Here is an 11,450-nt window from a genome sequence, read left to right as displayed (position 1 = left end):
TATCTCTTCTTAACGTGATATTATTTACTCAGTTATGAAAAATTATAAAGACTATGCAGCATCATGAGCGAATATTTGCAAAACAAAGCAGGAAAGAAAAGTATATGTACATCAGGACTATAACAATGTTACAAAAGTAAGCGTATGAAAAGATCCTGGACGCATACAAACCAAAATGATAATAATGTTTGCATTAGAAAAGTAGAATTCAAGGTATTGTCTTTTCTCTATTTTCCAAAGTGCAAATATATAGCATTATTCCTTAACAGCTTTATGGAAGTATAACTCATACACCACAAAATTCAACTTTTAAGTATATAACTCAATTATTTTTAGTAATTTTTCAGCATTGTGTAACCACTATTATATTGTTTTAAAGCATGTATATTACCTCAAAAAGATTTGTACCCACTTACAATGACTGTATTATATTCATAATAAAGCATTTTGTTTCATTATTAGGCACAGATTAGGTAAAAGTTTGTCTCTTTTTCCACTCCCAGGACATACTGAAGGATTCCCTCTCTGTGAAATCTTTACTTCATCCTTACCAATGCCAAACTCTCTGAGTGGCTTATATTTTCTTACTCGCTCTCTCCCCTCTGATTTCTTAACCTCTCGTGTTTGTAAAAGCCTCATGACAAGTTCCTAGGTATCAGGTAACTCTGTAAGATAAGTACTGGACTGAGAATCATAGGGTTGGTGGTTGGAGCCCACCAGCCACTCCACAGGACAAAGATGAGGTTTTCTGCTCCCACAGAGATTTACAGTGTGGAAAACCCTACACAGGGTTACTATGGACTAGAATTGACTCCACAGCACTTAACAACAACAGATTAATAAATTTTCATGTTTGTCTCTCTAGGATTTAGTTGTTTTTTTGTGGTTTTTTTTTAGACTTTAGGTCTGCTTTATTTTCACCCTTTCAGGAAATTGGACACTGGAGCAGTAAAATGGGAGGCTAGATTTTGGCTTCCATTGCACTATTTTTTCAGAAAGAACTATTGCTTTAGCCATTTTTGTAGAATCTAGAAGATTTTTTCTCATGCTTGAATGAGTTCAGCTGAATCAGTATCCTTTGTTTACATACATCTGCACAGTGTGCTCCACCTTGAGGCCAAGTGCTTAACCTACAGCACAACACCAAGACTCCATGTCTTGATTGCTGTTGTTGTGAAGTGCTGTCGAGTCGGTTCCAGCCCATGGTGACCCTGTTCCAGCCCATGGTGACCCTGTATAAAGTTTCCGAAGAGCAACTAGTGAGCTTGAACTGCCCGACCTTGCTATTCAAACCGACTTTGCAGTCCAGTGCATTAATCCACAGTGCCACACCAGGACCCATACCTTGATTAGCAAGACTGTGGCCATGTGCTCGCTCCCTTCTCGCTATGTCTGGCCTCCAGGATTTAGTTTTATTGATCATAAATTCTATCTCAACCTGAAATAGTTTCTATTTTAATTTCGGTTTCAACGTTGCTTAGTTTTGAATCTCTTCTTAAAATCCTGACCATTTCTCTTATGAACTGGCTTCTTCTCTTCCTTCTGTCTTGAGTTGTCTTTCTTATCTATATTTTCCTTTCTTGGTAACCTCAACCACTCCTACAGCTTTACCTGTTTCCACATGCGGGTGAGTCCCACACTTTACTGCTAGCTTCTCTCCAAGCTTCCGTCATTTCTATCACCTGTTAGAATTGTACATCTGAAGATGCCACCTCCAACCTACAGTCCACATACCTTAGCTTCCTCCTGGAAGATGGTTCTTTCTCATTTCCCAATTTCTGTCTCTCTACCCAGCATTCTTTCATTTCACTACTGTTAATATGTCTAAGCTTCTTCATACTCCACTTACTGTCTGTCAAATACTTTATTATTTTCTTCATTAATCATATGCTAACTCCTTTTCATTTAGATCTTCAAAAATGAGCTCAAATGATACCATGCAATTCAGTATACTAATAGTTCAAACTAGTTTAAAATTGGTAGATATGAATCAGTAGAAAACATGAACTCACTCTTTCATAAATAAATAATCAAGTAGATTTTTAAGGTTATTTGTATTTTGATGTACCCATTCTCCAATCAATAAAATTTAATCCTAAATGATGCTTAAATAAACTTGTTAACAGTTTGAAACATCAATTTTCAATCAGGAACAATTCTGCAGTATCATTTAAGTTGTCATCCTTAGACACCGATAGAATGATAAAAAGGTAGGTGGTTCGAGGCCAAAGTGTCCCCCTACCACATCTGTAATACTTTGGTGAGTATCACAAGTGTGAGATGGAAAAGAAAAGCTAGAAAAAGTTGAAATGGAAAAACCTGACTAAAAGGTACTCTAATGAATTATTTAAGTTATGTGAGAAAAAAATGGAAAGAAAGGGAAATTGTTTCAGTCTAATTGCTGCATTCCTCCTTAGGAATCAAGCAAGGTTCCTAAGTTCTATGGAGGTGTTGTGGAAACTTGGTGTGGTAACCACAGGTCAGGGCTTTAAACCCAGCAGCCACTCCTCTGAAAACCTGTACTGGGTGGCTGTGAGTCAGAACTGACTCAAGAGCACTGTGAACAACAATAACAATGCCTCATTTCTCTGACTTATGGTAAAATGAGGTAATATTTTAGATATCAAAGGTGCTGATTTTAAGTACTTTTAAAAATGCATATTTATCAAGAAAAGAAAGGAAAAATAATGATGATTGAATAAGAGGGATATTACCTTTTCTGCAATTTTCAGAGAAACTTCCCTTATGGTGTTCAAAGGAGGAAAAAGCCGGCCCTCTTCCAAGTGTTTGTCTGACACTTGCTGAGCTATAGTCTTAAACAAGAAATAGAAAGAAACAATCAAACTTTTATATTTCAAAACATATATTGTGGTGCTAAGGAGGAATGAGTAGTCCATTATAAAGAAATGGTCACATATAATAGTCACGTATAGAACTAGATTGCATCATCTAATTTTGTCTCATTTTATTGACAGACAAAACCCAGAGAGGTTGGTGGAATTATACAATCACTGAAAAACGTAGGACTAGAATTCAGATTTCCTTCTTAGTCCAGATCCTTTTCTACGGTTCCATGCAGTGCTGGGTACTATCTATCTTGTCACAAGAGGGGAAAGGGGAAAAGGTGAAGGAAGGAAGAGGCTCAGAGGAAGATTATAGAAGTGCTGGAAAAGGACTTTAAAAGGAGAAGAGAGAAGGTACCCAACACTGACCACGCCATTGCTTCAAGTTCACATAATCTTGTTTATTGTTAGCTGCTTGTTTATTGAAGGTATCCAATGCTGACCATGCCATTACTTCAAGTTCACACAATCTTGTTTATTGAAGGTATCCAATGCTGACCATGCCATTACTTCAAGTTCACACAATCTTGTTTATTGTTAGCTGCTTGTTTATTGAAGGTATCTAGCCTACTCCATGCACAACTGAATGAAATGCTGTTCAGTTCTGTACCATTTCTGTGGGTGGTTGTAGACTTGGTCCCTGTAAACTGTAGAGATTTCACTGGCTGATTTTTAGAAATAGATGATCAGACCTTTCTTTCTAGTCCATATTAATCTGGACGTTCCACTGTAAATTTAGCATAACGAACAAACAAACAAAACCTGACAGAACAGAGCAGAATTGCCCCATAGTATTTTCAAGGCTAGAATCTTTATGGAAGTAGACTACCATAGCTGGTAGGTTTGAACTGTGGACCTTTTGATTAGCAGCTAGCCACTTTAACCAGCAGTGCAGGGCTCCTGTTCAGGATCATAACAACCCATCAGCTACCACTGGCAGGTGAGTAATGGCTGTGTATAGGTGCATTGACTGAGAATTGAACTTAGGTCTCCCACATGGAGAACAACAATTCTGCCACTAACCCATCAATGCCCTCATACACAGGATGTAGAGCAGGATTCTTTCAGAGTCATATAGACACAGAGTTGATAACATTACCCACATTTTGGATTATCTTGAATCCCTTTACTAATCTTACCATTTGCTGTCCTCAAACCATTACTTATTTCTAAATCAAAGGAGGCTAAAATATTCATTGAATTATACTAGGACAAGAGGTAGTCTTGGCAACCATAAAGCTACCTTTACCCTAAGACGGTGATTGAATCTCTTACTGGGATGAATCTAGATCAGCTTACAACTGGGCCTTTATTTCATAGACCTGCAGATGCAAGGAGGAAATAGAAACCTTCTTCATTTGAGATGTTTAGATTAATCAAATATTTATTTTTTCAGTTATCTCTTAATATCTTTTAGATTTCTAAATTATAAAATTATCCCTTAATTATTACTTTGTTGCCATCAGCAAATATATATGCTATTCAACAATTGTAACACTATGTTGTTGTTGTTGTTGTTGTTGTTAAGTGCCGTTGAGTCAGCCAACCCATAACACTATGTTGTTATTGTTGTTAAGTGCCATCAAGTCGGTTCTGACCCATAGCGACCTTGTATAGGGTTTCCATAACACTATTTCTGTTGTTGTCAGGTGCCATCGAGTCGGAACTGACTCATAGCGACCCTATGGACAGCAGAACGAAACAATGTCCGATCCTGGGCCAACCTCACTACCGCTGCCACACTTGAGTCCATCAATGATACCACCTGGCCAATCCATCTCATTAGGGGTCTTCCTCTTTTTCTCTGACTCTCCACCTTACCCAGCATGACATCCTTCTCCAGTGACTGTTTCCTCCGGACAATATGTCCAAAGTATAAGAGACTAAGCTTAGCCATCCTGGCCTCCAAGGAGCACTCTGTCTGCACTTCTTCCAAAACAGATCTATTGGTTCTTTTGGCAGTCCGTGGCACTTTCAGTATTCTCCTCCAACACCACAACTCAAAGGCATCAATTCTTCTACTATCATCCTTATTCACTGTCCAGCTTTCTTATCCATATGAGGCTATTGAAAACACCATGGCTGGGTCAGACGCACCTTAGTCCTCAAGCTGACATCTCTGCTCTTTAATACTTTAAAAAGTTCCTGTACAGCAGATTTGCCCAATGCAATACGTCGTCTGATCTCTTGACTGCTGCTTCCGCGAGTGTTGATAGTTGATCCAAGAAGAATGAAGTCCTTGACAACTTCAATCTTTTCTCCATTGATAAGAATGTTGTTTATTGGTCCAGTGGTGAGGATTTTTGTTTTCTTGACATTGAGATGTAATCCATATTGAAGACTGTGCTCTTTGATCTTCATAAGTAAATGTTTCAAGTCCTCTTCACTTTCAGCAAGCAAGGTTGCTGAAACTATAGAGAGGTTTAAAAACATTTCCTGTCCTTGAGAGATTTACAATTTAGTAAGGTAATAGAGAATAGAAAAATGAAAGAGAAGACAATCCAGGTTAAAGGTAAAATGAATGTGACTGTTAAAAAACCCAGAGGAAGAGTGGTTTATGGAAGACTTCATAGTGGAAGGAAACTTGTGTCTGGAATTGAAGAAAGGCCAGAGCTTAGACAAACAGAAAAGGTGGTGGACACTCTAGACAGAAGACAGAGTCAGACTATGGTACAGTTAATTTACTTGACATGTCTCTTCTAGACATGTCTCTTCTTTGCCACTTCCACCAAAACATGGGGTATGACCATGCAAATACGGTATAGGGGGCTCCAATGTGGACCTTGGCTAATGCTGACATCTAGGTTTAAAAGCAGGAACAGATGACCCACGACCATCAGTAAAGAAGATCCATAAGCAGCGATTCAGATCCCTGCCCAGAAAAGAAGAAGCAGAGGCAGCAACCTGGACAATGGAGGAGCTGTGGGCTTTCTGGCCCATGGACTGGGAAAAGCTGAGTACCTACAGTTAGAGGACTGACTTTCAGAAGAAGCACTTTGGTGGGCATTTAAAGACAGCGCTAAAGGAGCTTCTAATACTTGTCTGAGCATGGCAGAAAGGCCAAGGGACAACATAGCTGAGGCTAACAACAAGAGTGAGGCATACATACACTATGGTAAAGAAGAAACATTCTTGACCAGAAAACTGCTGCATCCTGAGTTATTTCTGATCCTGAATTGTACCCTGTTCACTACCTTAATAAACCCCATAATTGTAATATTGTCTGTGAGTTCTGTGTGGCCACTGCAACAGATTATCAAACCCAGAAGAGAAGAATGCTGGGGAGGGACAGTTAGTAATAGAAGAAGCTAAAAGAGGTTGAAAAGTAGAGGCATGGCTCATCTCTGCCTCATAGGAATAGACCTTGGGATGATTTTGACTTTGATTTTCTTTCCCCCTTTGTGAAGCCAGAAACATTCTGACTTGGCCTTCTTGCAATTTTTGCACAGAACCAAGGCAGAGTGTCCTGATTTGGGGTTGCTGAGGGTCAATCAGAGGTTTCCTCCAGATGCTGATGTGTGATCATCATCTTTAGAATCCTCTGGTCAGGTATCAGGAAAGGGTGGAGTGGGACACATAAGAGGACACACAGCAAGTGATTGAGAAAGAGTGGTAGGATTGGAGGATAAAGTTTGCTCCAAAGAAATTAACATGTGGTAAGGTTTTTGTGTCTCTCCCCCCGCCCACCCTCACCCCATGCTGCTGTACAGACCATGAAGGGTCAGGAGAGCTGACCCAGGGAAGAAGTAGGTGCTCTCATCAGAGGCTCACAAGACTTGCCAGAAAGCTAAGGCAGCCAAAAGTCTCTTGCTGTGTGTCACTGGGTTGATTCTGACTTAATGACATTGTACAATGATTCCATAGGGTTTTCTAGGCCATAATCTTTAAGGGACTTCTGATGTGACACTGTAGGATAAGCAATAGATTGCTAACCACAAGTCAGAGTTTCAAATCTACCAATTGTTCCACAGTAAACCCTACACAGGGTTGCTATGAGTTAGAACTAGCTCGATGGCACTTACCAACAGTTTTTAAGGGAATAAACTGTCATATCTTTTCTTCCACAGAGCAACTAGGGAGTTAAATCTTACTACATTTTGATTAGCAGCTGAGTGTTTAACTATTGCACCACTAGTGCAGTTAAAAATCTTAGTGACAGACAAAATTTTAGAAGAATTCAAGATAAAACTACAAGAACAAATTGACAAAAATACACGAAGAATGACAAACCACACAAAAATAGCAAATAGAAATCCAAAAGATTAATACTAAGATTGCAGAAGTAGATAATACTTTAAAAGAGCAGAGAAGTAGAATTGAATCAACGGAAGGTCGAACTGATGAGCTTTAAGACAAATCTCTTGATATTCATCAGCTAGAGGTACAATCAGATCAACGAATAAAGGATGCCTAAGAATTATGGAGAACATCATCAAGAGGAATAACTTATGTGTGATTGGAATTCCAGAACAGGAAGAGACCAAAAAAGTAATCAAGCAAAACCCAGGAAGAAATTGTTGGAGGAAAACTTCCCTAATATCCTGAGAGATGAGAAGACATGCATTATTCAACAAGCTGAACAAACCCAAACAGGGCAGACCTCAAAAGAAATCCACTAAGATATATTTTAATCAAGCTCTCCAAAAACAAAGACAAGGAAAGAATCCTGAGAGCAGCTCAGGAAAATGATAAGGTACCTAACAAAGGGAAATCAACAAGACTAAGCTCTGCATTCTCAGTAGGAAACATATGTAAAACTGAAAGAAAAAAAAAATTGCAAACCAAGGATCATACCTAGTAAAACTGTTCCTTAAATATGACATTGAAACTGGGACATTTCCAGATAAAGAGAAATTAAAATAATCTGTAATTTAAAAAAAGACTAACCTTATAGAAAACACTAAAGGTAATTCTTTGGAGAAAGAATCAACAACAGCAGACAGCAACCTGAGATGAATATATTTGACAATATCACCCAGAACTCAACCCAGTATTGCTACTATGGCTCCAGGTCATATATAGTTTATTCCAAACAAACCATGTTCAAATATATCTCTGCAATCATGGCTGCACACAAATCCTTGCAGTAGTACACTTGTCTTATTCTCATTGCTCCTGCTGTTGTTGCTAAATGCTGTTCAGTTGATTCTAATAGCAGAGGAAGGTGGGTTTTGAAGTGATCTTGAAGTTCAGACTGACCTTGTGGTCTAGTACATTATCTTGCAGCACCATAGCAGGCTCCTATTCTCATTGTTGTTGTTAACTGAATTCGAGTTGGTTCTGAATCATAGCAACTCTGTGTAGGGCTTCCAAGGAATGGTTGGTGAGTTTGAACCACCGAACCCTTGTGGTTCAAACTGAACTTATGGTCCAGCGCATTATCCCACAGTACCACACCAGGACTCCTCGATCCTCATTGTTGTTGTTAAGTGCTGTTGAGTCGATTCTGACCCATAGTGACCCTGTATAGAGTTTCTGAGGAGCGATTGGTGAGCTTTAACAGCCAATCTTGTGGTTCAAATCAACATCACATTAACCCACGGTGCCACACCAGGACTCCATCTATTCTCATTTGTTGTTGTTGTCAAGTGCCATCGAGTTGATTCCAACCCATAGTGACCTTGTATAGGGTTTCCAATGAGCAGCTGGTGAGCTTAAACCACCAACCTTGCAGTTCAAATGACTTTGCAATCTGGTGCATTAACCCACAGCGCCACACTAGTACTCACTATTTGGATGCCTTAAAAAATGGCTTCTGAGGGGATCTCTGGGTCAGTTATAAACAAGGTAGAGATTAGCTCAATAGATTATGGTGACTGCTTTTTAGAATTCCAAAGGGTAATCTTGATAATTCTTAAAGTACACAAGATGATCATGGGGGCTTATTAAGAAAACTGAAAACTGTTAGTTATGAGAAAAAGGGCAAAGAGTTGTGCAGAGGAATCTTTTTCCATTATAACAATGCACCTTCCCATTCTTTGAGGATAGCTAGAACTCTCATCCATCACTTCTCTGTCAGCTTGTAGTGGCTTACATGTTGCTGTGATTCTGGGAGGTGTGCCAATGGTATTTTAATACCATCAGGGCACACACATGATGAGCAGGTTTCAGCACAGCTTCCAGACTAGGAAGGAGGAGGGGCAGACAACTTCTGAATGTTTAGCCACTGAAAACCTTATGAATAGCACTGGAACACAGTCAGATAGCACTAGAATATTGAATATTGAAACATGACAAATAGCACCAACATATTTTCAGATTTAGTCCTTGAAGATGAACCCATCTGTATAGAAGGCACTCAAAATACAACCAAGGAAGAAAGTGGAGTTGATCATGATGGTAGGAATGGGACCTTCATTTGCTGATGTGGCACAACTCAGGATGAGGAGAAATAGCTCTAAAGATCCACTAATAATTGGAGCATTGAATGTACAAAATACGAATCTAGGAAAACTGAAAACTGTAAAAAATGAAATGGAATGAATAAAGATCAATACTCTATGCATTAGTGAGCTGAAATGGACGGATATTGGCCATTTTGAATCTGACAAGCACATGGTTTACTATGCCTGGGATGACAAATTAAAGAGGAATGATGTCTCTTTCATCATCAAAAAGAACATTTCAAGATCTATCTTCAAGTACAATGCTGTCTGTGATAGGATAATATCCACATGCCTACAAGGAAGACCAGTTAATACCACTATTATTCAAAATTTTGTACCAACTTTTAAAGCCACTGATGATGAAATTGAAGAATTCTACCAACTTTTTCTGTCTGAAATTGATCAAACAAGCATTCAAGATGTATTGGTAACTACTGGTGATTGGAATGCAAAGGTTGGAAACAAAGAGGAAGTTTTAGTAGTTGGAAAATATGGCCTTGGTTATAGAAACAATGTTAGAGATCACATACAGAATTTTGCAAGATCAATGACTTGTTCATTGCAAATGCCTCATTTAAATAATAATGTAAAAGATGACTATACACATGGTCCTCAACAGATGACATTCACAGAAATCAAACTGACTACATCTTTGGGAAGAGATGTGGAAAAAGCTCCATAGAATCAGTCAACACAAGACCAGGGGCAGACTGTGGAACACACCATCAATTACTGATATGAAAATTCTGGCTGAAGCTGAAGAGCATTAAAACAAGTCCATGAGAGCTGAAATTTGACCTTGAGCATATCCCATCTGAATTAAGATCATCTCAAAAACAGATTTGATGCGTTAGACATGAATGACTGAAGACCAGAAGAGTTGTGGGATGACACCAAGAACATCACACAGGAAGAAAATAAAAGGTCATTAAGAAGCAAAAGGTAAAAATGGATGTCAGAAAAAAAAACAACAAAAAAAAAACAGGATGTCAGAAAAGACTTTGTAACTTGACCTACAACATATGAGATGCTAAACAAATGGAAAAAACAAGGAACTGAAAGAGCTGAACAGAAAATTTCAAAGGGCAGCTCTAGAAGACAAAATCAAATATTAAAATGAAATGAGCAAAAACTTTGAAACAGAAAATTAAACGGAAAGAAAATGCCCAGCATTTCTCAAGCTAAAAGAACTGAAGAAAAAAATTCAAGCCTTGACTTGAAATAGTCAAGGATTCTATGAGCACAATACTGAATGATGCAGGAAACATCAAAAGAAGATGTAAGGAATGCATAGAGTTACTGTACTAAAAAGAAATGGTTGATATTCAACCATTTCAAGAGGAAGCGTATGATTAAGAGTTAATGATATGAAGGAAGAAGTCATCCAAGCTGCACTGAAGACACTGGCAAAGAACAAGACTCAAGGAACTGATGGAATACAAATTGAAAATTTTCAACACACTGATGCAGCATTGGATGCACTCACTCATCTGTGCCAAGAAATTTGCAAGAAAGCTACCTGGCCAACTTTTTAGAAGAGATCCATATTTGTTCCCATTCCAAAGAGAGGTGACCAAACCAGATGTGGAAATCATCAGAGGTCATTAATAACACATGCAAATAACACTTTGCTAAAGAAAATTCAAAATTAGCTGTAATAATCATTGACAAGCAATTGCCAGAGGTTCAAGTCAGCTTCAGGTGAGGATTTAGAATGACAGATATCGTTGCTGACATCAGATGGATCTTGACTTTGCGAAGGCAAACTATAGACAATTTTGCAGAGAATGGGTATTCTGGAACACCAATTGTGCTAATGAGAAACCTATGCACAGATCAAGAGGCAGTCGTTCAACCAGAACAAAGTGACACTTGTTTTTGTTAAGTGCCATCGAGTTGATTCCAACCCATAGCAACCCTGTATAGTATTTCCAAGGAGTAGCTGGTGAGCTTGACCTGCAGACCTTTCAGTTCAAACGGCTTTACAGTCTGGTGCATTAACTCACAGCGCGATACCAGGACTCCAAAGGGACACTGTTGTTGTTAGGTGCCATCAAGTCAGTACCGACTCATAGTGATCTTATGCACAGCAGACAGAAACACTGCCTGATCCTGGGCCAACCTCACCACTGTTCCCACGCTTGAGTCCATTGATGGTCAATCCATCTCGTTGGGGTCTTCCTCTTTTTCTCTGAACTTCCACCTTACCAAACATGATATC

At 38.8% G+C, this 11,450-nt stretch overlaps 1 protein-coding gene across 1 annotated transcript in view; it reads right to left on the bottom strand.

Annotated features, from left to right (window-relative positions):
- The window catches only part of ME1 (malic enzyme 1, NADP(+)-dependent, cytosolic), a 215,214-nt gene that overhangs the window by 2,485 nt on the left and 201,279 nt on the right, over positions 1-11,450 (bottom strand). Inside the window, exon 13 of the mRNA XM_006870656.1 lies at positions 2,715-2,811. Coding sequence (XP_006870718.1) covers positions 2,715-2,811 — 97 coding nt within the window. The remainder of the gene's footprint in view (positions 1-2,714; positions 2,812-11,450) is intronic.

The sequence above is a fragment of the Chrysochloris asiatica genome, unplaced genomic scaffold (assembly GCF_000296735.1).
Source record: "Chrysochloris asiatica unplaced genomic scaffold, ChrAsi1.0 scaffold00146, whole genome shotgun sequence".
NCBI classification, from domain to species: domain Eukaryota; kingdom Metazoa; phylum Chordata; class Mammalia; order Afrosoricida; family Chrysochloridae; genus Chrysochloris; species Chrysochloris asiatica.
Note: the sequence above shows the minus strand (reverse complement) of the source record. Positions and strands in the feature narration are given on the sequence as shown.